At 39.8% G+C, this 26,887-nt stretch overlaps 1 protein-coding gene across 3 annotated transcripts; it reads right to left on the bottom strand.

Annotated features, from left to right (window-relative positions):
* Positions 1-8,237: 8,237 nt before the first annotated feature.
* LOC143746710 (uncharacterized) lies at positions 8,238-26,861 on the bottom strand. Of its 3 annotated transcripts, none has more exons than XM_077238721.1 (3): positions 26,775-26,861; positions 26,196-26,328; positions 8,238-11,564 (listed from the first exon to the last, which is right to left on the bottom strand). In XM_077238721.1, exons 2-3 carry the CDS (start codon positions 26,278-26,280, stop codon positions 10,153-10,155), a joined length of 1,497 nt encoding a protein of 498 aa, XP_077094836.1. In that variant the 5' UTR covers positions 26,281-26,328; positions 26,775-26,861; the 3' UTR covers positions 8,238-10,152. The 3 variants fall into 3 exon arrangements, with proteins under 3 accessions (XP_077094836.1, XP_077094826.1, XP_077094846.1); XM_077238711.1 differs by having other exon boundaries at positions 26,729-26,854; XM_077238731.1 differs by lacking the exons at positions 26,196-26,328; positions 26,775-26,861 and adding an exon at positions 11,656-11,862.
* Between the last annotated feature and the right edge of the window lie 26 nt (positions 26,862-26,887).

Below are 26,887 nucleotides of genomic sequence, written 5' to 3'. Positions count from 1 at the left end.
GTCATTACAATGAACTACACTGGAAAAAATGTGATCAATAACTCATGGCAAAATATTTTAACATTAACATAAGTTCATCAGTTTTCACTTTCACAAGTCAAAGCAATTTATCATTACTCAATATATACTGTAACAGTTGAAATGACTATACCAGCCTATAATTTAATGCAGCAAAAAATTCTTTTACAGTGTACTAAGAGAATTTAAATCTCCTTTACCAGTAATGAATGAGTTGCTGCTACTGGTCCTGGCTGTGTGTCTGGAAGAGCTGAACGCAGGGATGCCCTTCACAATCGGTCGATTCACATTCAACCCAATGGCCAGCTCTTCTTTTTTTAAATTTAAAAAATATATATTTTCTTTTTTTCTCAGCCTTTTTCTTGGTTGCTTTTATGAACAGACAAACATTTATTTAACAGTGCCCTTTTAAAAGAGACTAGTAGACCTATAAGTAGGCTTAGTAAAATTACCATTATGTAGAATATTCTTGTACTTCACTTTCACCATGTTCTAGTGTGGTGACTGACATGACAATGGACAAAGTAATTATGAAATTATTTAAATACAAAAATATATACTGTAATAAGTTATAAAAACATGGCCGCCACAAACACATTAAATTTGCCTGCTACTTTTTGCCAGCCCTCTCTCCTGGCTTTTGCAGACATTGAGGTGTTCCCTGCCGTTTTAATGAAACATTAAAATTCAGCATAAACTTGGACTATTTCTTGCTCTGCTACGGCGAAAAACTGAGCGCGCTCTTTGGCCACGGTGAGCAGCCAATAGCAGCGTTGCTGATCAATTCTATCGGCAGGAGTGTTCGAAGAACCTAATTAGCCGGATCATGATGAGCACGATGATATTATCTTGGATGTCTCGTTTGATCTCGGATGTTTTAAGCAACGTACGAAGAACGGGCCCCTGGTGTCTTTCAACGAGCTGCGCTGCATGACCGACCTCGCCCTGTGTGCCACTGAGTATATGGCCCAAGTGATTGGTCGTGCCATGGCCAGATTGGTGGTCCTTGAGTGCCTTTCCACCAGCCACTCCTCCATGGACGGTACCACCATCTACTTCACCCTGGTGTGCTGGACCCCAAAGATCCCTGATGTTTCAGGCTCAAAAAGGAGGCAGCCTCCCACGAGGCCAGACCACCCCTAAAGCGACCATGTGCTCACTTTGATGAGGCTGTGTTTGTTGTAAATACTGAGTCTGCCCCACCAGTAGAATGTGCCCTCACTCCCTTCTACTGTTATAACCATAGGCGGAAATCGCGGGGGGGTCAGGGCCCCCCCTATCTGAGGGTTGTCCCCCCTAAAATATCATTAAAATATGTGTGTTGTAAATAAAATAATGATATATTCTTAAAATAATTGTTTAAGAAATAAAATAATACAAATTTAAAAGGGGCAACAACAAAAAAACGTTTTAAACATTTTGAGTCGTCCCCCCCCCTTGCCTCACAGTGCTTTGGTCCACTGCCTCCGCCCCTTTTACCTCACCACCGACACACACACACATTCCGGTGGCGGGAGAGATGAACTAAGTTTTTGAGTAGTTGTGGAACACCAGTAAGTCAATGTTTTATTCACTTTAAACATCGGATGAAGTGATTATTTTCTCTTTAATATAGATGATGCTGTGTCATTAATAAATCATGTCAAAAAACAAATATATGATTGTGTACAGTGTACCAATGTACTTTTGTCACTGATGTAGTCTGCTATGTTAGCGATTATAACGTTTAACGTTAACTTACCCTTGTTTAATACAGTCTGCGTTTACCTAGCTTGTTTAATACAGTATATTCCCACACACACACCCATAGAGTTTACGCATACACTACGTGATGTAACGTCAGTCTTGTAGATTAGACTAGTCCGGGTGCACATTTAGATTTTAACGCTTTCACTGTGATTTAGTCGGTTTATATAATTTAATATAGTTAATCTAATCTAATATCACACGAAGAGTGCAGTTTTTCTCCAGATATCAGCATGATAACAAATGTGATTTTAAATTTTATACAAGTTTAATAAACAAGAAGTTAATATTAGTGATGTACATTTTAGACACCATATTACCATCAAAAATAGTTGAAAACTAAGCCACAGCATTCAGAAGAAACACACCGAGGTGTTTCCTTACTGAATGAATCAGCTTTTTGAACAATCAGTTGAATGAATCTCAATGACTCACTCATTAACAGTGACTTACTGCCTCCTACTGGCGGTTTTAATTTCACATTTAAAGTATCTTTTAATGTTTTAAATCATTTCAAATATAAATATTTAACATTTTATTTTTAAAACGTCATAATATTATTTATGTCTGTGTAAAAACATCTAAATGCTACTTTAACCCTCATTCATCTTTGGGGTCTATGACCCCAATCGACTTTTCCGTAGTAAATAAAAACATGGTTCCCGTCATCTCAGTTGCATAAAATTGAAGAATCACTTTTTCTACATTATATATCTATACACACAATATACACTATACACTGGGCTTGATTCGGTTGTTCTAAAGGTATGTCAAAAAAATTACATTGTATTTTGGTGACTTGATTAATGAAAAAGCTAACTAAATTGACCAAAAAATTCTTCAAAACCATACTTTTTTTGTAAATAATTTGTTTACACAATCAACTTATTTACAAAAAAATGTATGGTTTTGAAGAAATTTTTGGGTCAATTTAGTCAGCTTTTTCATTAAACTAGAAAGAAACTTTGAGAAGAAGGATAATGGAACGGTCTCCATGCTACACTAATAATAGTAGTAAGGCTTTCCTCAGTGTACACGTATCCTTGCAAGTACAATTTTGCCTGTATTATTGGTTTCCCCTTCAAAAATTGCTCTTGAGAATTGTTATGTTTATCGTCCCCCACCAACATTTTAATGAAATTTTCACCCCTGGTTATAACAATCAAAATAAAAAACAAACACCCTCAAAAAAGCATTCCTCTTCACCTGCAACTCTTCAACCCCTCGCCACCTGGAGCCAGGCTTGGGAAGCCATTCCTGCCATGTCGCATTGGGTTTTAGAAATAATTAAACGGGATTACTTGCTTCAGTTCACTCACAGGCCCCCCGCTTCAAGGGTATGATTCACACTTCAGTCATGGAAGTCAACGCTCATGTCCTCTGAGCCGAGGTACAAGCTCCGCTAGTGAAGGGCGCTGTCACGTAAGTTTCCACAGCCCACAGTGAGTCAGGCTTTTACAACCAAGTAACTGTTTCAGTTGATTCTGTAGCGGCACAATGGCAAAGATGTTTAGTGCTACAGAGACCCAGGATATTTTACTTGAATCCAGCGAGGATGAAGGAGACCTGCCAGACTGGGATTCAGAGGAATCCTTCAATCTCTGAAACAGAGTCTACCCCATCAGTGACCTCATAGTCCTGTTCAAACTCTGCATTATCCTCTGATGAAGAGGATCCTGCTGAAGTCACTTACTAATCAATTTTTGTTATAAATTATGGGGACTGCAGCTACACCTCCTCGGTCACAAGGGGAGCACCTGCCGAACGCGTGATCAAAATGACCCCTGGACAAACGAGATTCATTGGTCTGCTCCTGCTGGCAGGAGTGAATCCCCACAATGAGACCACAACCATCTTGTTGAATGCGGACACAGCGAGGTTTTTCGTGCTAGATCTTCTCAAGAGAAAACTGACCGTGTTTGGAACGGTGAGAAAAAAACAAGCCAGAGCTCCCATCTGCATTGGTGACAATAAGGTGCAGAGAGAAACTCCTAGGTCTTACTGCCCAAAATAACAAAACAAAAATTTGCTCTTGATGAGCACAATTCACCAGGATGCCACAGCAAGCACATGAGAAGACAAGAAGCCAAATATAATCTTGTATTACAACAAGAACAACGGTGGAGTTGACCGGCTTGACCAGGTATTTTGTTACTTTGTATTTTTTTGTATTATTTACTCATTTTCCTATGACAAATTGCTTATCATTTTTAATTAGTAAGTCACTTTAGATAAAAGCACTGGCTAAATGAAAATACTTTAGTCAGTTGAAACAGTTTAAATATTATGTCTTATTCTGTGAGTCTTATTCAAGATGGTTACTGCTTACACCAGTAAACAAAAATCCAACCGTTGTCCCATGGTTTTCTTCTCAAATATGCTGGATGTGTCTGTCCTGAATTTTTTTGTCCAGTGGACATGATTTCCATTACACGAGAGTAGATGTTAAAACTTCATGCTGATTTGTACTCGGCTTTCGCCAAGATAAGCAACACTAAGCACTAAGCTCTACAGTAAACTATGCTTCTCCATCCATTTACGCTTCTTTCCATATGGTGGTGTGACTCCCCTTTTGTCCGGCGTTAACGGCTGCAGTGTACTTGGTGCGTCAGCACACACGACATCTGCAACTACAGTGTGGTCTCCCTAGTGGACCAGCACGACAACCGTCTGGATTGAGCCGAGTAGGGGACATCTCTAGGGTCTTCAAGTGGGCACCTTCCGTCCTCAGTGTTTCGTCGACTAGCCCACGACCCCTCAAGAGGGCACGACAGTGACTCTGGCGTCCCAGAGTCACCCCCCTCCGTCCCCCACTCAACTCAGCCCAGCTTACTGACCTCTACATCCCTCCTGCTGCTGAGACCTAACCACAATCTCAAAATCTCTCCGCAACCCAACCATACGCGCCAACCCGTTTGACTAAGGCTGTCGAGCCCCACTGGTGCGTTAATATGCAGTTTCAGTGGCAACGGTTCCGTTTGGCATACCACCTACCGCAAAAAAACACAATATCTGCCCAACCACCCGTCATTCACGCAATATACACAGGAACGTAATGACTGTAAATACTATACAACCTATACAAATAAACTAACATACTCTTCAATTCTACGAAACCGTAGCGTGGCGGCCTGTACACAGCCAGCTGGAATCTTTCCGTCTCAACCACAGCCAGTTGCTGCTCCTTTCTGCTGCCTCAGATAAGTTCTTTACTGTGCGACGCAACTCTTGGCCACTGAATCCGACGTCTATGAGGAACCAGGTTGTAGAGTGTGCCACAAAAGCTCGACAACCCACTTCTACTGGATAAACCTGGACTCTCCATCCTCGCTGTTCTGCTTCAGTGGCCAGATAAGCATACCGCAGTTTCTTCCTCTCATATGCCTCATCTACTGCATCCTCCCATGGCACTGTTAACTCTATCAGTTGAACAATTCATGCTGATCCAGACCACAAAACAATATCTGGTCGTAGGTTAGAGGTGGCAATCTCAGGTGGAAAAATAAGCCGTTGATCAAGATCAGCCAGCATCTTCCAGTCCCTAGCAGCTTCCAGTTGTCCTGGGCGAGAACTGGTGTTAACACCTTTTCTTGGTGGTTGCTCGCCTGGGCGGAGGAATATTGTCTTCTGCGTGTAATGTTTTGCTAGAACAGGCGGCAACTTATTGGTCATACTACGCTTGCCTTCCAATGCTAAAGCCAAACATCGCAGTACTTGGTCATGGCGCCAAGTAAACCGACCTTGGCTAAGAGCCACCGTACATCCTGTCAAAATGTGCCTTAATGTTGCAGGTAATGAACACAAAAGACACGAGGGATCCTCTCCTACCCAGAGGTTTAGGTTCTGCGGTGATGGGAGAACATAATATGTTGACCTAATAAGGAAACTTATCCTACTCTCTTCCATTGACCAAAGGTCTTGCCAGCCCAACTTGCGTTGTTCCACACTCTCCCATCTCATCCACTCTCCCTGCTTGGCCTGGGAAATGGCCTTTATACACCTCATCCTCTCCTCCTGCTTTCGCACCTCATTGACTACCAGCTTCCTCCTTTGAGCTGGGCCTGCCTTGTGCCATTTAGGAGGAGCTAAACTGAGCCCAAAATCCCCTCTTCCATGCTGTACCTGTCCCACGATATCCCCAATTTGAAGGTCAGCCTTTGCCTCTACTACAGCTTTCTTTGCTGACCACTTTCTACCAGTTTTTAACACAGGGGCTGCCTCCCTTACACATTTGTCGCGTGACTCTACTAAGGTCATTTCCAGTCTGACCTTGGCACATTTAAACTCCTCGGTTAAAGCAGAGACTGGCAGCTGCAATATTCCTTTACTATAAAGTCCCGCTCTGCTGAGGCAGCGTGGAACTCCCAACCATTTCCTAATGTATGAACTTATTAACGCTTCCAGCTTATCCACTGTTGTCAAAGACACCTCGTACACAGTCAGCGGCCACAGCAACCTCGGCAGTAGACCAAACTGAAAGCACCAGAGTTTTAGTTTGCCTGGTAGAGAACAGCTGTTTATGCTCTTCAACCCTTCCACTGCTTGTCGTCTAACTTCTCCCACTCGAACTGTGTCCTTTAGATCCCCATCGTACCATCTCCCAAGACTCTTCACTGGGTTCTCAGAAACTGTTGGTATTGCCTCACCATTAATGAAGAATGTTTTATCTACTACTTTTCCTTTAACTATAGAGATGCTCCTTGATTTAGAGGGCTTAAATTGCATTCGTGCCCATTCAATATTATCTGTTAACTTCCCCAATAACCAATTAGTGCAGGCTACTGTTGTAGTCATGGTTGTCATGTCATCCATGTATGCTCTGATTGGTGGTAGTCGCATCCCAGAAGCCAAGCGCTCTCCTCCTACTACCCATCTTGATGCCCTAATGATTACTTCCATTGCCATGGTAAAAGCCAGTGGAGAAATGGTGCATCCTGCCATTATTCCAACCTCTAAGCATTGCCATGTAGTGCTGAATTCTGGAGTTGAGAAACTAAATTGCAAATCTCCAAAATAGGCTTTCACTAAATTTGTTATTGACATTGGTACTCTGAAAAAATCAAATGCTGCCCAAAGAAGATCATGTGGCACTGAACCATATGCATTAGCCAAATCCAGGAATGTCACATGGAGCTCCTTCCTCTCCTTTGTAGCTGACTGAATTCGTTTCCAGATAACATTGATGTGTTTTAAGTATCCTGAGAACCCTGGAATGCCCGCTTTTTGAACTGAAGTGTCAATGAAGCCATTCTTTAATATGTAGGTGGACAATCTCTGGGCAATAATGCTGAAGAAAATCTTACCTTCAACGTTTAATAGTGAAATAGGACAAAACTGACTGATGCTTGTAGCATCTTTTTCTTTAGGTATAAAGACTCCACCTGCTCGGCGCCATGCTCTAGGTACAACCTGTTTTTCCCATGCCACTTTTATCAATTTCCACAGAATTCGCAGAACTCCTGAAGCACTCTTTTACACTCTGTACGGAACTCCATTAGGCCCTGGAGATGATGAAGCCCTTGCCTTTCTCACAGTCTGCTCTATCTCTTTCCACTTAGGTGCACAGACCTCCATTTGGTATTCTGGTGGGTTGATAGGTGGTATGTCTGATGGAATTGACATAAGCTCATGCCTTTTTTCATCTGTATGCGTTTCCTCCAAATATCTCTCTAGCTCAACCCTAGATGCTTTTAAAATGCCATTCTTCTCCCTGGTGAATAACTTCTTTACGAATTTGAATGGGTCTTTATAGAAATTAGCCCTCGCACGTTCCTTCTTTTTGTAGCGTTTCCGTAGGCGCTCAGCTCTGCGTAATGTTGCCAGCTTATCTTTTATGGCCCTTCGTAAATTAATCCTGCCTGGAATGCAGGAAAGTTTCAGAAGGTGGCTCTTTTTGGAAGAGCTAGGGAGAGCTGGGGATTTGTGGTATCTCCACAAATGCAAAGATGGAATGACACTCTATGTGGACCAGCCTCTCTAAGAGCGCTTTCACACTAGCACTTTTGGTGCACACCCGGGTTCGAAAGACGGGTTCGAATTGACGCACTGCAAGCAGAGAGATGATTTCTGCGTACCACGGTTCGGATACACAGTGCTTCCCCCCACCATTGTTCTGGTCGTGGGGCGGCTGTTACATTACTGTTGTAAAGTAGAATTTAGATACATTCCAATGTAATATTAATACTAATTAAAATAAATTAGCATCAAAACTTTTTTTAAGGCATTATCAAAAAAAATGTTGTTTTAATTTTAACAGTAAAGCTCATTGTGTTTTTGTTGTTTGACAAAAAGTTTGTTTAATTCCATATGATTAAAATAAATTAAATGAATGTTTTATGTCTTCAAAGTACAACGGATTTGTGTGAAATTTTTTATTCGTTTTCTATGCCAATGCATAGGTTTATTTTTCATATTATATCAAGTATACTGTCACAGTTAGTTCAGGTGAAGATGATTAAAAAAGGTCCACCAGCTTTCTACAAACAAGTTATTTAATAAAACAAACTTAGGTAATCCAAAGGCAAGCATGTGACGTAACAGAGTGTCTACTCTACACCAACAATAACAGACCACAACTGAATAAAACTTAGGAACTTAAATATACAGGGTGATTGAACTCAAATGATGAACAGGTGGTGACTTGTTAATTAGAAACCATAGATACAAATGAAGAGGGGAAACTGATTATTTTCATTGATGAAGCCCCTCAACTGTATGGGACATTTGGAAAATCAATTGTCTGGTGAAGAAAAGGCGAATGCTTTTCTTCAAAATACATATTCAAAATACATCGTGGAGCAGAGAGGACACTGACAACACGCTGACAGACAGGACAGGACAGGTTACTTTTGATATGAAACAGAATTTTAATTCAACCAAATTAAAATTTGGTGAACCAATCATCTCTTCCTTCTAGTTAATTTATAGCATCAAATAAACATGAATGAACATCAGAAGGAACGTTGTTTTAACCGCGGAAAGATGTCAGTACACTCCGTTTTTTAAGTTCAAATTCTCCAACGTTAATCTACTAACTCTCCTGCTTTGTTGGACAAAATTGGCGGATTCGGCGGATCATTATTGGTCAGATTGCCTGTAAATAAAACTCCCTTCGAAGGGTCGATTCTGCCCAGGAGCAATTTGATGATCATCCTTGCATTTTCCAGCATGATGGACCACCATGTCACAAGGCAAGAGTGATAATTGGGGCACTCATGGACAGCAAATGGCTGAGTGCGCCGGGTGTGTGTGTGTGTGTTCACTACTCCCTACTCCTAATGTGTTCGGACTAACTTGCATGGTTTAAAGGCAGAGAACAAATTCCGAGCATGGGCTACCATACTTGGCCTTCATGTCAAGTCACATCACATCATAATGAAGTGGCTTGGTGTTCATTACATTGACATTTTGGATCTGTCGCCAGGCAACTCCTAGGATCTTAATGAACATGAACATCTAGATAAATACCCTGGAAGTTTCAAATTGGTCATGAAGAGTCTTTCTTTTGTCTTACTCGTACAGTTTTACAGGGTAATACAATTGAGAGACCAGACTGTGTGTCTGTGCTGGGGTGATATAGTGTCCGTGATGAAGGGATAAAGCGGAATTGGTGAGCTTGAGAACTCTGGTTAGTGTGAGTGACGCATAGCTGGGAGTGTCAGGAGAGTGTAATCTTGACAATAGTGTTCTTGGTCCCACGATGGGATACAGTGTTATAAAGTGGGATAAAGTTGAATCACATGAAGAACAAGCTTCTGCATCCCTTTCACAAGATTCGAGAAAACATGGCATTTATCTCATCTCTCTGCTCTCCGGACACATTTTGCAATGGGAAAATACTATCTCAAAGTAGTCCCTGTCACGCAATTAGCGGTGAGGCAGGATAAGTGGTGAGGCAGCTGCAGCTCTAACAAACTTACAGATGTCACAAGATGAGCCCCAACAGTAGCCATGTTCAAGTCCAGCTTGAAGACATTACCAATTCATTCTGTCACGAAAAATTAAGGAAAAAATGTGGTGTAATGTTCTTATTTCATTTAATTTTGTAATTGTATGTATAATCATTCAGTTACATTGTGGCATTTCACAGCAAGATAGCATTTTCAACACGTGAACCGCTTCTCTCCTGTGCAAGCACTTGTGTGAGCCTTAAGATTTCCTTTTTTTGAAAAACTCTTGCCACACAGTTTACAGATGAAACATTTCTCTCCTGAGTGAATCCTCATGTGGCAATTAAGGGTTCCTTTACGTGTGAAACTCTTTCTACACTGGTCACGTGAACTTTTTTTTTATTCCAATAAACGGTTACTCTCCAGTGTGAATTCTTATGTGGGAATTAACGGTGCTACTGTGTGTAAATCTCTGTCCACAATGAGAGCAAATTTAAGGCTATTCTCCAGTGTGTATTCTCATGTGGTAATTAAGGGTGCCTTTATTTGTAAATCTCTGTCCACAATGAGAGCAAGTATAAGGCTTTTCTCCCGTGTGAATCCTCATGTGGCGACTAAGGGTTCCTTTACGACTGAAACTCCTTCCACACTGATCACATGTGAACGTTTTTTTTATTCCAATAAACGGTTTCTCTCCAGTGTGAATTCTCATGTGGTAATTAAGGGTGCTTTTATGTGCAAATCTCTGTCCACAATGAGAGCAAGTATAAGGCTTTTCTCCAGTGTGAATTCTCATGTGAGTTTTGAGGTGACTTTTACAACTGAAACTCTTTCCACACTGAGAGCAATTATAAGGCTTTTCTCCTGTGTGAATTCTCACGTGAGTGTTGAGGCTACTTTTATTACTGAAACTCTTTCCACAGTGATGACATGTGAACGTTTTTTTTCTTCCAATAAACGGTTTCTCTCCAGTGTGAATTCTTATGTGGGAATTAAGGGTGATTTTATGTGTAAAACTCTGTCCACAATGAGAGCAAGTATAAGGCTTTTCTCCAGTGTGAAGTCTCATGTGACGGTTGAGGCTACTTTTACGACTGAAACTCTTTCCACACTGATCACATGTGAACGTTTTTTTTATTCCAATAAACGGTTTCTCTCCAGTGTGAACTCTTATGTGGGAATTAAAGGTGCTTTTATGTGTAAAACTCTGTCCACAATGAGAGCAAGTATAAGGCTTTTCTCCAGTGTGAATTCTCATGTGACGGTTGAGGCTACTTTTACAACTGAAACTCTTTCCACACTGATCACATGTGAAAGTTTTTTTTATTCCAATAAACGGTTTCTCTCCAGTGTGAATTCTCATGTGGGAATTAAGGGTGCCATTATTTGCAAATCTCTGTCCACAATGAGAGCAAGTATAAGGCTTTTCTTCAGTGTGAATTCTCATGTGAGATTTGAGGTGACTTTTACAACTGAAACTCTTTCCACACTGATCACATGTGAACATTTTTTTTATTCCAATAAACGGTTTCTCTCCAGTGTGAATTCTTATGTGGGAATTAAGGGTGCTTTTATGTGTAAAACTCTGTCCACAATGAGAGCAAGTATAAGGCTTTTCTCCAGTGTGAATCCTCATGTGACGATTAAGGGTTCCTTTACGACTGAAACTCCTTCCACACTGATCACATGTGAACGTTTTTTTTATTCCAATAAACGGTTTCTCTCCAGTGTGAACTCTTATGTGGGAATTAAGGGTGCTTTTATGTGCAAAACTCTGTCCACAATGAGAGCAAGTATAAGGCTTTTCTCCAGTGTGAAGTTTCATGATTGATTTCTCTTCAGTCTTGAAATCATGATGTTCATCTTGCATATTATTCAATTCTTGACTCTCCTCTTTCAGTGGCATCAGGTCTAAAGTGAAAAAAGACAAATAAGAGTTCATACCAGTTTAAATGGCTACACATAGCTGACAACCTCACAGCTAAACTAATTGATGACTTACTGGGAAAGTGTCTGCATGCGCTTACGATAATTCACAAACATTGTGGCAGCAAACTCTCCCGGATGGGTGCAATTGGACTCAGTAGCCAGTTTTGCACATATACTGCAGCTGGTGGTTAATGACAGTTTTAATGCATTTGTGCATCGGGTTATGATTACAGCTGGGCAGCTTGTCAGGCACTTCAACCACAGCACCCCTACATGCAAGGCACTGGAGGCAAAACAAGAACAAATGCAATTTCCAAAACTCCAGCTCATTCAATTGTGCAAAACAAGATGAAACACAGCAGGAGACTTCTTGTTCTGTCCGACTGAGCAGTAACAAAGCTGCAAGAAGCCAGGGGTACGTTCTTCGTACATCACTAAATACATCTGAGATCAAATGGTAGCTTGTCAGACAAGGCACAGTTTTTCTCTGAGCAGAGCAGAACAACCGTCTCGAATGCGTTTCGGAGGGCATTTACACCTGGTCTTTTCACGATCAGATAGCTGTCAGATCACAGAAAACGCATGAAGTGGCCAGGTGTAAACAGCCCCATAGAGTTTCTATTATACTGTAGATCTGTAGATAAAGGTCTATGGTTTGCATAAAAGGACTTTAACGTGCTGGAGTTTCACATGCTACTTTCTACCGGGTGTCTGTTAGGCTGCGTTTACACTTGGCATTAACATGCGATCACCGTGATCCGATCAAGCAGATCGGATCATTACCCAATCAGGACATTGTGCGTTTACATTTGTTCACATTAAGTAGCCTCTGTATCTGCATAACCGATCGGATTTCTGTTTCCTGCATAAATTAGGTCTGTGGCACGACACCAGATTAAGAGTAAAGATGATACAAATTAAACAATGTCCCAAATGCTTTCACTCACTCACTTTACTTTCAATCTCCAGTAATTAGATCAAATAAATTTTTTTGAACGAAGGAATACTTCCAGAGTTGATCATACAAAAATAACTGGGTTGATCATGTTCAAGTCACATCGATCATCTGGGTTTAAGCTTATAGCGTGAGATTGATAAACATGCTGAAACAATAAAAAAATTCAACATTTAAAACATAAAAAAAAAAATCAGATTCCGATTATTCCTCTGGCAAAGCAGCGTGCAGCTCTTCAAAGGCATAACTGATTATATACAGGCGATCGCCTCGTTCAGATAATGTTGCAAAATTAAATTGAAAAATGACAGTAGTATCATGTAAGTCTAAATAAACTGTTTTAAAGATTGACGTTTATTGTAAGGTTAAAATAAGTTTCATTTCTTGTCTAAACTGCGTCTGGCCATTATTTTCTGACAGTCACGCGGGGAGACTGGGCGGGGATTTATATGACGTCCACCTGTGAATGCAGACACGATGGCTGGATTGCGTTTACATTACACTGAGATCTGATCACAATGCGTCCTCGACCACCTCCGAATCTGGACACGCTGATCGGATAACATTCCGACCAGATGTGCGTTTACACTTGTCTTTTCAATGTGTATGTGGACAACATCCGGATACATGTCGCATGTTAATGCCAAGTGTAAACGCAGCCTCTGATCACAACACAACTGATCAGTGATCACAACACTGGAGTAGAGAGCGATATAATTGCTCTTCACGCGCACATTAACTGAAATTTAAAACTGTTTAAAGGCTCAAACTAATGAATAAATAAAGAAATATATGTACATCTTACTTTTGTGCTTTGAACTTTTCAATGCGAAGCGCTGCGCGCCGTGACTCCATGTTGCTTCGAGCGCATCGTTCTGTGCACGGGATGCGCATAAGTGTTTCGTGCCGCTCTGAATTGGAGCCTTTCATATAACAATACTTTTGCGCAGTGGCAGTTTATTGATAGCCTTAGTTGTTCTGTCCAATCTATCATATGTTGCTGCTTCATTAAAAAGTTGCGCTTAAAATTTTAAAATAGATGTCTTTTAATTATATAGAATATATTTTGTCTGTATTGTTTTACAATGTAAGGAAAATAATGTTTAAGTCAAGCTTTGATGCCTTTAACAAAAGAATAATCACAGTCTCTTCCCCACAGTGAGGCATACAGATACAGTTTATTAGGTAACTTGGCACTGTTTTTTTAATTATTATTTTAGTATTGGATCGGATCGGTATCGGCCAATACTGAATCCCAGGTATCGGAGGCAAAAAAGGCGGATCATACCACCCCTAGTCTATGGCACCAATCACATTAGGGAAGCCTGAGGGACATAGTTAAAGTCATACTTATTGGCATGGTCATGATGGCACGATATTCATTATAAATTATAATGTAGCCTACCTGCGTTCTCAGGGAACATAGGTTACAGTCGTTACCTGAGACATTTTTGATTCAGAAATGATTCATCAGCAGCCATGTCGACAAAAACCCTTCCAAAACCAAAATCTTCCAAAACCCCTAAAAACTGCTTGAGCGCCAGGTAAACTTTGCGAATGTAATGACAGACAGCACTTTTCACCAAGTTCTCTGCATCTCCAATAGTGTAAAGGAAAGTGCCACTCGCAAAGAATGGGAAATACACACAGTTTGTGCTGTTATTAAAGCCCGACTCCGACGAGTCCAACATTTAATGTGTGAAAAAAGATATCTATCTATAATTACAGGAACGTCTGTCTGTACGTGTGTCTTTTATTCGCATATCTTTTGTACCTTTTGTCAGTCCGATAGATTTCAAACTTGACAGGTGTCTTGCTACGGGCACGATTAAGTGCAGTGCCAAGTTTGACGTTGTTTGGATTAGAAATGCAAAAAATATCGCACACTGAGAGAGCACAGCACAGGACCAGACACAGAGAGGGCAAGCACTCCGTTGCTTTCTTGCTTTCACTTAAGTAGTGTTTTCTCAGAGTTCACTGTGTAGCCTGGTTCCTGAATCATCGCGGTTATTCATTTGTGGATATTAACTGAATCTGTAAGTCAGCTACACTGTTTACTTCTGAATATTATATTTTATTCCGGTGTGCTTAACGTTATCGCTACTGTGCACGGGCATAATTTCCTATGTGGACAGAGGGGACATATCCGCACGCCGTCATCACCACAGAAAAGCAGGATACAGAGAGCCTGCCTGTGTCAATACGCACAGCCACGTCCAGGAACGTCGCTTGCACACACTAAAAATACCTCAGTGAAAGTTGAGTAGCTATCCCGCTGTCTGTGAATGTCCTGACACACACACTCACGACGCACAAAAAGACTCGTACCAGTATCGAGCGCACAGACAGGGCGCTAAAATTTTTTGCTGGTCAGTTCTGTTTCGCGCTTGAACGAACAATAACACACACATCTATGCCAAAATGTCAATTTTGTCGATATGGCTGCTGGTGAATCATTTCTGAATCAAAAATGTCTCAGGTAACGACTGTAACCTATGTTCCCTGAGAACTGTCAGTGACAGTATTCTCTACGGCCATTGCCCAAGCTATAAGCCTCAAAGAGGCCTCCGAAACAATGAAGGCCAACCACGGCCGATCAAAGGCTTGGAACCAACAGCTTCCATGGAAATTGTTCCTTTAAGGGTATATGGCCAGGGGGTCCGAAAGGAGTCCCGTCCAGACATTCTCTGAGGGAGACAAAGTCAACCCCACATAATCAGAGGCTGACCTGGTCTAATTTACTGAGCTATCTTGCCAACAACCTGTCTGTTTCCTAAACAGAGTCTCTCACATTATCTGCCTCACCAGTGGAGGCACATTATAGGGAGAACTGCAATAGTGGCAGTAGTCACTCGCAGACCAGATCATCAAGACAGGCATCCTGGAGAGCAGAACTCAGCATAGCGCTTTCTAAACCCCTGCAAAATTAGGAGAGTAACTCTACTCAATTCTGGATCTACACAGTACTTTAAAGCATTGTGGAGGCTGGGCCCTCTAAAAAGGGGACCCTAATAAGGGGAGCGCCTCCAGCTCTAGGGCTGATCTAACAGGGAGGCCTTGTGAGAGTGCATTGATCTTCCAACCAGTTTTAGGGAGCTGCATATTCATCTGGAACAATATGCTCAACCTGATATATATTGACCAGGCTCTGGGCTAGAATCAGGAGCCTGCAACGTGATAATTAATGCTAAACATTCAATTCTTCGAACAAAGAATTCACAACATCCTTTTAAAGTCGTGTTCTCATTATAATGTTATGAAGCCTATATGACAGATTTGTGCTGCACATGTTGCACTTTAGTGTACTTTTAGTGTGTTGCACTTTTAGTGTACCAATCATATTTCAAGCAATTCAAAACCATCATGGTGTACAGTGCATATCTGAAGTAAGGCTGCACTATATTAGAAAAAAGTTACATTGCGATATTTTGTTTTTCTGCAATATATATATATATATATATATATATATATATATATATTGCGATATAAAAACGATTGCACCAGATGATTTGAACAGCTCTATTTGAAAATAATTAATCAATAATTGGGGTGATTTTGTAGGGGAGTGAATCTGCATTGAAAATAATTAATTTATAAGCATAGGTAAATACAATAAAATAAAAATACAGGCCTATGGAGGAGTGATCCAGCTCTCAGATTTAATCAGAAATATCTTAATTTGTGTTCCGAAGATGAACGAAGGTCTTACGGGGTTGAACAACATCAGGGAGAGTAATTACTGACAGAATTATCATTTTTGAGTGAACTATCCCTTTAAGTGTGAAGTTGAATATCATTTACAGGTAGCAGACCACCAGTGAATCTAAAATACTTATTTTTTAAATATAAAAAAAACGTTAAATCTAATTTATCTCAATTAATCTAATTTAATTGTGCGCTTTAAGACCGTTAGTGTAGCTAAATGTATTGTTCCTAAAAGTTAAGTGTGTGTGTGTGTGTGTGTGTGTGTGTGTGTGTGTGTATGCTGGTTGCATATTTAGTTCTTTCATTGTAAAAATTGTAAGACACCTAACCCCAGCTGCTCCCGACGAGCTGGATGGCGCCTTGCATGGCTGACACCGCCGTCGGTGTATGAATGAGTGCGTGAATAGGTGAATGTGAGGAAATATGTAAAGCACTTTGGTGGCCATTGGGCCTGTTGAAGAGCTATATAAATGCAGTCCAAAAAAGTTACCCCAATACAGAGGGCAATGTAAAATAGGTGCGTTCGTTGGATTATTTTATTAAGTAACATTGGGTTTTTGAATTTGCCGCCTTATGGCAGTATGTTTTTTTTTACTCGGTGGGGGATGGTGGAACAGGTTCTTTAGCACGAGTGAATTGCACACGTCTGTCTCATTGGAAGTTATCTGCACTGAATAAATGTCAAGTCTTGTCTAAAGCATCTCGGGGTAATCCAAATTATTTTATTATGTTAGCTTTGTACAGTATATGAGCACAATCATTTTAACAGCATAATTAACTATAAATTTGCTACAACTACGTACATTAAGTCGTCGATATAACAGGAGATTCACTTAGATTTAAACTCGTTCCTCAAAGTTAAAACACATGTGTTTTAACTTCTTCCATAGTGTAAAATGTTTACTTGCAAACTTTGTGCACACACATGCAGTACTTTACCTGCATTTGTGAGACACGTTCATTCACATTCATGTCACGAATGTTAGGTTTAATTGTGCATTGCCTGCTTGTAATAAGAGATTAACAGAAAAAAAGTTTTCAGCTTTCTAAACTCACTGCTATCGACACAAAGAGGGGAAATCTAAACTCAAATCTATGCCATTTACCTCATTTGAATTAACATGTCATATTGACTTGTCAAGTCAGGTGTGAAACTCCTGGGGGGAGAAGTGTTTAATTTCCTTTTCAGCAATGTGACAAGTCTTTTTCAATGCATCTAAAAAAGCACTGTGATTGTAAACCTATTTTAGATCTAGAACCTAAAAGATCTATTTTAGTGTACAACATTTCCAACACAATACATCAACTAAATTATTGTCCATATTTTAAGCCCTTGAAATCTTTTAATGGAATTTGTCATGTATACATTTCCTGTTGTACTTTCAGCATATTTTAAAGCTAATCAGAAATAACTTATTTTAATCTCTTTACTACTTTTTCTCTGTGCTGTGATATTTTATATCCTTTCAGAAACAGTGATCACTCTGAATTTAGAAGTACTATCAGTGTGTCCTTCATCTTCTCCATCAACCGCAACACACAGCCTGTCTTCCTTGCATCCAACTCAGAGACTTCCAGGCCAAGACTGACCTCTACACAAATGCCCAACATTTCCAAGATGTGGGCTGAAACTTTTCAAGTCCCTTGGGACAACATGCCTCCTGAGATCCATACAACAATCTCTACAGGAAAAATACCTAAACCTGCAGAAAGGAGCCAAATGGTTAGAGTGCTAATTGACGAGATGAGCAAGTTTGAACTTTGCTCAACACGTGCCCAGTGTCTTACAATCTGTCAAAAGTATTTTAAGGGAGTACCCTAACACTTTTGGAGACACATTTCCAAATGGCTCGTTAATAGGAGGATATACATCACTTCTAATTCAAGAGAAGACACGAGTTGAACATTTTAATCGTGAGAGCAGCTTTGTCCGTCATAGATCAAGGCCAAACTCGGGATGCAAAAGAGGACTATCCACCTGAAGAGACAGCAGAGACAATCGAGTGTAAGGACTGGGCGAAGGGTGAATCTGAGTAACTAAATGCATCCTTACTAAAGTCCCAAAGCCTTCAGACCCAAAACGCCTGAATGTAAACACACACACACGAACATTCCCCTAAACCAAGCTAACACTGGGAGTTGTTTGGTGTCCGCTTACAGGTTTACGACCCAAAAGAATCTGCATGGACTTGTTTCTTGGAGAAGGAGAAATGAAACACTTTTAATCCTATAAATAAATATATATATATATATATATATATATATATATATATATGTATAACCATGTGATCCATGCATCTAACATTCATTTCATGCATCTAACATTCATTTCATGATTTTCCTTTATGTGTTTGGTTTGTGCATCCTTGTAGACTCTCATGGGTAATGTTTGGGACCTGACTTACAGGCTATCACTCATTCAGAACATTCCCTCAAGGAGACGCACACACATACACAAACCTTTAACTTCATCATATAAAGACTTTACTGGGATATATTTTTATATACTTGTATGTGTGTCTGTTACCCAGGTCCTATGGTTACCTGTGATAGTATCGTAGTTCTAAAATAACTACAAATGCTTGGAAATTATGCATTTTTTATGTAACTGTTTACCTATAATGTTTATATGTCGTGTTTGATATCGTAAAAATGCCCTGGACTTGACTCAGCCAGATATATGTATGAACACAGTGTAAAAGGTATGATTATGTGTATAACACATCTCTGCAGTAGAAAAGGCCGATTCCTAACGCAGGTCATAATTTAATTAGACACGCATTCTGACAAGACAAAGAGAAATCTTCCGCGGGCACTTTTCTCCCAGCTGATTGGTGCCTTCACACCAGAAGGGGCGTGAACCGAAATGTCTTTAAAGAGACGCGCCGAGCTCCCCCTCTCGCTCTTAATCTCTTACCCTCTTACCTCGCAAGATGTAACTCCTCGTGTGATTCCCCTTCGGGAATCTTTTTCCTTTGTTTGTTTAAGTTTGTTTTTCCTTTCGACTTAAATTAACGGGTAATTTAACTTAGCCTGAATTGTTTCTTCGGTAATTCACGTCAGACCTTCAAACCTTCGTTTGAAGCACGCGCCAGGGACAGCCTCCGCAGACCACGTGACGAGACAGACGCAAACACGCATCCACAGGCCTTCGAAGCAGCCACACCAGGGTTCTGTGCAAGTATCGATCTTATCGAGCTTTTAGAGCATTACAGATTGTGTTTTCCGTGTTGTCTCTTGAAAGGTTTACTGTGTGGGTGAATTTACCAAGCTGCGATCCGTACGGATCTCCAAGCTTCTCTCCAAGCTTCTCTCTCTCTCTCACTCACATGTTTCTTTCACTTTCAATCTGTCAGTGTTTCGTTCATTATGTGTCTGTATGTACATATATCCCATGTAACGTTAGTAACTGTATCCGTAGTTCTGCCTTTATTAAATTATATTCAGTGATTGATTCACCTCTTTTGCTCATGTCCAAGTCACTAAAGTGTCCGATCTAGCTACAAGCTGTAATAAGTTAACTAAAATTAACTAGGCTATTGTGTAAAACAGGAAGGCTAAATTCCTGGCCAGAAATTATCATTCCTGTCTCCGAAATTATTCCTGTATGAGAATTGATAATGTTCGCGTGATGAGCTTGCTGGACAAGCAAATCACAAGATCAAATCAATTCACAGGAAACCAGATAGACCTAATTGACACATTAATATTTAATTATAATCCGTTGTGATTGAATATTGATTTACAGTTGAGCTAAATTTTACCTGCCTGTAAAACGTGATCTATGCAATTAACTATAACCAGTTTATTGTTAGTTGTCGAGATACACATGAATGCAGATTCAGGTTAACATATTATCATCCCCACTCGGGAGATTAAATTAAATGTAAAGTTGATCTGGTCCAAACCTGTATGAATAATTATGAATTATTTTATACAAATTCCCCAAAACCGACCGGGTCATACTCTACACGAGTCTAAACTTCAACGACTACAGGACATTTACTGCCATGAGGGAACTGGCAGTGTAGCAGAAGTAACAACTCTTATGGAGACTACATTCTGTTTTGCGTCAGCAATTTAATTCCATATCAGCACCTTCAGTTCAAGACATTAGGAGGCAATGGCCATACCTCTTCCACCAGCAGTCTATCTGTGCCCACTTCAAGTTGCTCACTGACATTGATGCTCTGAATGCTTTTGACATGTCCATGAAAGAATAGGGAAAGGCTATCGAGTACTTCAAGAAAAAAATCAAAGAATGATTTCTACAAACGCTTCTAATGTCCCATTTTCAGGAACATGAAGATGGACTGGTGTTGCATGTAGATGTGAGCATTTCTTTTTCTTCTTTACTAAAGCTGCGTTTCCACCTAAATTACCCGGAACAATCTGTCCCAGGAACTTTAAGACCTGTTGCTTGCCGCGTTTCCACTGCAGTCTAAAGTACCATGAAGAATAGGCAAACAGTCCGGTGACGTAGGACTGCGCGCAACTTTACAGTTCACACTGGATTTCATCCTCTGAATTTTAGCTTAATAAAGCCTGAACCTCGTCTTTGGTCCATCGGTCGTATTTGTTAAACTCCATTGTTGATTCGAATAGCAGACGACTGTTACTGCACACACCGCAACATATGGTGGTTGAATAAAATGCTGCATGGAGTCAACCAATCAAAATGCAGCATGGCATGAACTCGACCAATCAGCATGTTCAGCACTCAGGTCCCACCCCTGAAAGTTCCTGAACTTTGATAAAGTACTACCTTGTGAGCAAGGACTTTCGAAGGGGGAAATAGTTACCCAGAACTTCATTTAGACCCTGGTTCCTGCAGTGTAAACACACCAAGTACTACCCCAAAGTCCCTGGTTCCTGGGGAAAGTTCCTGCAGTGTAAACACACCAATTACTACCTCAAAGTCCCTGGTTCCTGGGGAAAGTTCCTGCAGTGTAAACACACTAAGTACTACCCCAAAGTCCCTGGTTCCTGGGGAAAGTTCCTGCAGTGTAAACACACCAAGTACTACCCCAAAGTGCCTGGTTCGTGGGGAAAGTTCCTGCAGTGTAAACACACCAAGTACTACCCCAAAGTTCCTAGTTCCTGGGGAAAGTTCCTGCAGTGTAAACACACCAAGTACTACCCCAAAGTCCCTGGTTCCTGGGGAAAGTTCCTGCAGTGTAAACACACCAAGTACTACCCCAAAGTTCCTAGTTCCTGGGGAAAGTTCCTGCAGTGTAAACACACCAAGTACTACCCCAAAGTTCCTAGTTCCTGGGGAAAGTTCCTGCAGTGTAAACACACCAAGTACTACCCCAAAGTTCCTGGTTCCTGGGGAAAGTTCCTGCAGTGTAAACACACCAAGTACTACCCCAAAGTTCCTGGTTCCTGGGGAAAGTTTCTGCAGTGTAAACACACCAACTACTACCCCAAAGTTCCTAGTTCCTGGGGAAAGTTCCTGCAGTGTAAACACACCAAGTACTGCCCCAAAGTTCCTAGTTCCTGGGGAAAGTTCCTGCAGTGTAAACACACCAAGTACTACCCCCAAAGTTCCTGGTTCCTGGGGAAAGTTCCTGCAGTGTAAACACAACAAGTACTACCCCTAAGTTCCTGGTTCGTGGGGAAAGTTCCTGCAGTGTAAACACACCAAGTACTACCCCAAAGTTCCTAGTTCCTGGGGAAAGTTCCTGCAGTGTAAACACACCAAGTACTACCCCAAAGTTCCTGGTTCCTGGGGAAAGTTCCTGCAGTGTAAACACACCAAGTACTACCCCAAAGTTCCTAGTTCCTGGGGAAAGTTCCTGCAGTGTAAACACACCAAGTACTACCCCAAAGTTCCTAGTTCCTGGGGAAAGTTCCTGCAGTGTAAACACACCAAGTACTGCCCCAAAGTTCCTAGTTCCGGGGGAAAGTTCCTGCAGTGTAAACACACCAAGTACTACCCCAAAGTTCCTGGTTCGTGGGGAAAGTTCCTGCAGTGTAAACACACCAAGTACTACCCCAAAGTTCCTAGTTCCTGGGGAAAGTTCCTGCAGTGTAAACCCACCAAGTACTACCCCAAAGTTCCTGGTTCGTGGGGAAAGTTCCTGCAGTGTAAACACACCAAGTACTACCCCAAAGTTCCTGGTTTGTGGGGAAAGTTCCTGCAGTGTAAACACACCAAGTACTACCCCAAAGTTCCTGGTTCGTGGGGAAAGTTCCTGCAGTGTAAACACACCAAGTACTACCCCAAAGTTCCTAGTTCCTGGGGAAAGTTCCTGCAGTGTAAACACACCAAGTACTACCCCAAAGTTCCTGGTTCCTGGGGAAAGTTCCTGCACGTGGTAACACGGCTTAAGTGATATTATGTATTCTGACTTGTGTATTGTGTGTCCTCTACAGGTTTCTGCATCTGCAGCTGATGTTGAGAGGAAACTTAATCTACCTGCAAGTTTGTCTCATTTTGCTGGGTTAGTGTCTTATTACGATGTTAAAAAGAAACATTGATAAATGGGGGAGATACAATTTAAAAAAAACAGTTGTTAAAGAAATGTTCACCCAAAAATAAAAATTCTTTCATCGTTTACTTACCCTCGTGTGGTTCCAAACCTGTATAAATTTCTTTGCTCTGCTGAATGCTTCACACTGTTGTATTTTTTTCTTACTATGGAATTCAATGGTGACCCAGAACTTTTGGGTTACAAACATTCTTCCAAATATATTCCTTTGTGTTCAGCAGTAAATTATGACAGAATCAAAATTGTGGGTGAACTATCCCTTTACAATTAAGTCTTCTCAAATCCAGAAAGAGGCTCAAAGACCTGCAGAGGCAAGGTCTCCAAGAATTGCCTCTCTACTGAAAGATCTTGCTGATTTCGAATGGGATTTCATCTAGGTAAGTTGATTTGCACATATACGCCCATTTCTTTTCCTGCTTCCCATTAAAATTATTATACCAGCTTTTTTGTAGAACATGTAAACATTTTTACAATACGCTACGAAAAACTTATTTCATTTTAATTTCAGATGTGCTTTACAATGTAGGCTATTACTAAGGTGTGTGTGTGTCTTTCCAAACACGCAAGACTTGTTCATCGTCAGAACTTTAATTAAGATATTTTTAAATGAAATCTTTCACTCTACACCGCCTACACAACTACTACTTTTAAGGTATTTAAGGGTAATCCAGGAGACTGGTTTACCTTTGTTAAAATAGGTTTTAGAAAGAACAATAACCCAGAGTTATGCGCAGTAAGCCCCTTTTTTTGTGACAGGCATTATTGTACCATGCTGCTGGTTATAAAAGAGCCTGCCATCTCTTTTTTAAACTCAAAATTTCTCCCCATTTACTCTCTGCTTAACGTTAATCTAAATTGTTCATAATTCTTACTTTTTTTTATCTTTCAGACTACACCTGCATCAATTTGAAGATTCTGGTATCAGGGCTCGACATAAGCAATGGCCCGGGGCCAGTAAAAGAGTATGTCGATCGGCCAGTCACTGTTAGAAAGTCAAACAAATATGTCCATTTCACTATCAGGAGAGGACGAGCTTCTGCAAGTGAATCTCCGCTAATATTCAAGCTTCCGTTAATGAGCGCCGCCGCAAGCACGTGCGCCTAACAGACGAGCACAATAGAGGAGCAGCGCAATAATTCTGACTAAAATATACATATTGCTAAAATATTTGTTGTTGGACACAATAAATGTGCCATATGTGGAATTTTAAACCTACAAGTATATTTTTATGAAAGTGACCATTATAATGGGGTAATCAAATGCAGGCTAATATAATAGTTTGTACTTTTGTTTTTATTTTCATTTTTAGTTTAGCCTTTAGTCTTTTTAAAAACAAAAGCATTATTTTTGTTTTTAAAATTGTAATGTTAGAATGTAATGTGATTATAACCACCTTTTTGCACATAATATATTGCAAAAAGCCTACATTACATTCACTATATTTGTTTCCATATCCTTCAATATCAACATTGTTTTGTTCTTGTTTCTTTCCTCATTGACAGTTTTTTTAGGTCATAAATGTTAAACGAATGACAAAAATAATCAGGCAAACTAATATACTTTTGTCTAATTTCACCATTTTGAAGTGAAAATAGGCCTATGTAACGTTACTCATCACTCATGTAATGTAATAATTAGTTTACTGTCATTGTGCAGGGACAAGAAAAATGAATCCTAATGTATACAATAAATACAGTTTAATGGAAAAGTGCTTTTCCTTATATTTCTTTCAGGGCCAGTAAATATATAGAAGGGGCCAGCAAAACTCTGATCTACTGGCCCTGGCCCTTTTTTTATGTTGACCCCAGGGTATGTTCTTATTCAAATAAAATCACCTTGAAAAGTTTTCACATTCTTTACAGAATGCACAAAAAATACCAAGCACATTCTTGGCCTGTTCCTGTACCAAATTCAGGTTTTGCCTTCTATTGACTTTTATTAAACTAAAATAAACTTCAAAGGTTTTCACTAGGGCTGAAACGATTCCTCGAGTTACTCGATTGCAAAAATTCCTCGAGGCAAAAACTCTGCCTCGAAGCCTCGTTAAATTCCTATGACGCGCACTACACGCGCGGCGCAGGGATTTTGATTGCTTTTACTGCGTGTTCAACAACAAGTCACGTTACAGCTCTTCTTCAGCGTTAATCTACCAGAATACACAAATATGCTTAGATGCTTAGAGTGGTTATATTATAACATCTTAAAGGAAAATTCACATATGAGATAGCTTTATAACTTGCATACTATATAACTTATAGTATATAACTTATAACAGCTTTAACTGAAATATACACAAGTTTAATATAACTATTCTGTTAATAAAACACAAACACAGAAAAAAAAAAAATCTGATTACTCGATTAATCGATCGATTAAGTGCTAGATTAATCGATTACAAAAAGAATCGATACAGCCCCCGATACAGAGCTGCAGTCCTAGTTTTCACATTCTTTACTATTTCTTAAAGACTGTTTTTAGGGAAACACAAAAAGATTATTCTATTGGTTCAGTAATGATTTACTGTTTTGTTTAAGCATTTAGATTATTTGTCTCTAAACTGTGTCAATAAATTGTGAGCTATAAAAGAAATACCCTGTTGAACTTTTTTTCTTGGGAAAACCTTCTAAATTAAATATTACAATACCAGTTTATTTGCACAGATACAGATATTGAACAAGTACAGATATAAATATTAAAGTTAAAGAATATGCAACTTAGAATACAGTAATGAAACTGCAGGATTACAGTACAAAGCTGGAAACCCTGCTGCCAGTATTTAACCGTTAATTTACAAGTTATTTTTTTTACAGTGTGCCTGAAGAATATGAAGAAAAATTTAGAAACATTTGGATTGTGGGCTGGTTGTCATTTACTAACTGATCTCGTGTCAAATGAAACGACTGACTTGTTTAGGACTTAAAATAATATGGATGTCATCAAAATAATAATTGTAACTACTCATGATTTGGCAATATAAATCTTTTTTCACCAACAAACTTGATTGTTTTAAGTGTATTATTATTATAATGGCCAACTTTCATAAAATGTTAACATTATCATTAATATTACTGTTTTTGGTTTCAATCTTTGGTTTAGTGAAAGGTACTTGATGGGTCTTTGGTAATAGTTAAAGGGATATTTCATCCAAAATTAATGTTCTCTCATCATTTACTCACTTATACCATCCCAGATGTATATGATTTCATTTCTTTGGATCAACAGAGATTTATAATCCATATAAATAATCTATCTAGTCCATACTGCAAGTGTACAGGTCCTCTAAAGTTCATGCGGAAGCACTTTATTTCCATTTGTCTGGTCAGGTGATCTCAACAAACATGTCTGTCCACATGAGAAGACCCGCTCCATGTCAAATAAAATTTGGACACTCACGTTATATTCTTCAAAAATATCATTCATTTCTGTAGATCATTTTAATAAGGATTGAATGAAACTAACCTGTTTGTTCCTCAGTTTCTTCATGTTTCACGCTGAACACTTCTTCAATCTTTATGTCTTCACTCTCCTCTTTAATAAACGCCATCTTTATAATAGTGTCACGTGGATCTCAGATGTTTCTCCAGGAGTTTTCCTGTGTTTTTGAACAAGTCAAGTCAAGTCACCTTTATTTATATAGCGCTTTTTACAATACAGATTGTATCAAAGCAGCTTCACAGTGATAACATGAAAATAATATAACAGAATTTGTTTCTAAAAGAAAATTGAACAATTTGACATGTTTAAGATAAGAATAATTAACAGAAAGAAAATTTGGCAAGGCATTAGAATCAATTGACTCCACTTCTCCATCACCACTGTCCAAAACCCGAAATTGTGTTTACTACTGCTACACGAGTGCGCGAAATGAGACGTGCAACTTTTCTGTTAACGTTAGCCTACTCACATTTGAATACGCTTTACTCATACAAACACGCAATATTGTTACATAAACCGTATTACAAATATATGTTTAATAATACATGGCCACATACCTCATGTGTATCGATCTAAACACTTTAAATGCTTAAAACCACAAACCTTTCTTCAGTCTAATAACAGTTGCAGGAGCACGGCGCAGCTTTATGATGTCATATCTTAAGGTCAAAATAAAAGTCCTGTTCAATCTGCTATCCAATATCCAGAGTCCAGTC

The sequence above is a fragment of the Siphateles boraxobius genome, unplaced genomic scaffold (genome assembly GCF_051911475.1).
Source record: "Siphateles boraxobius isolate OS27281-9 unplaced genomic scaffold, OSU_SipBor_1 100, whole genome shotgun sequence".
NCBI lineage: Eukaryota > Metazoa > Chordata > Actinopteri > Cypriniformes > Leuciscidae > Siphateles > Siphateles boraxobius.
Note: the sequence above shows the minus strand (reverse complement) of the source record. Positions and strands in the feature narration are given on the sequence as shown.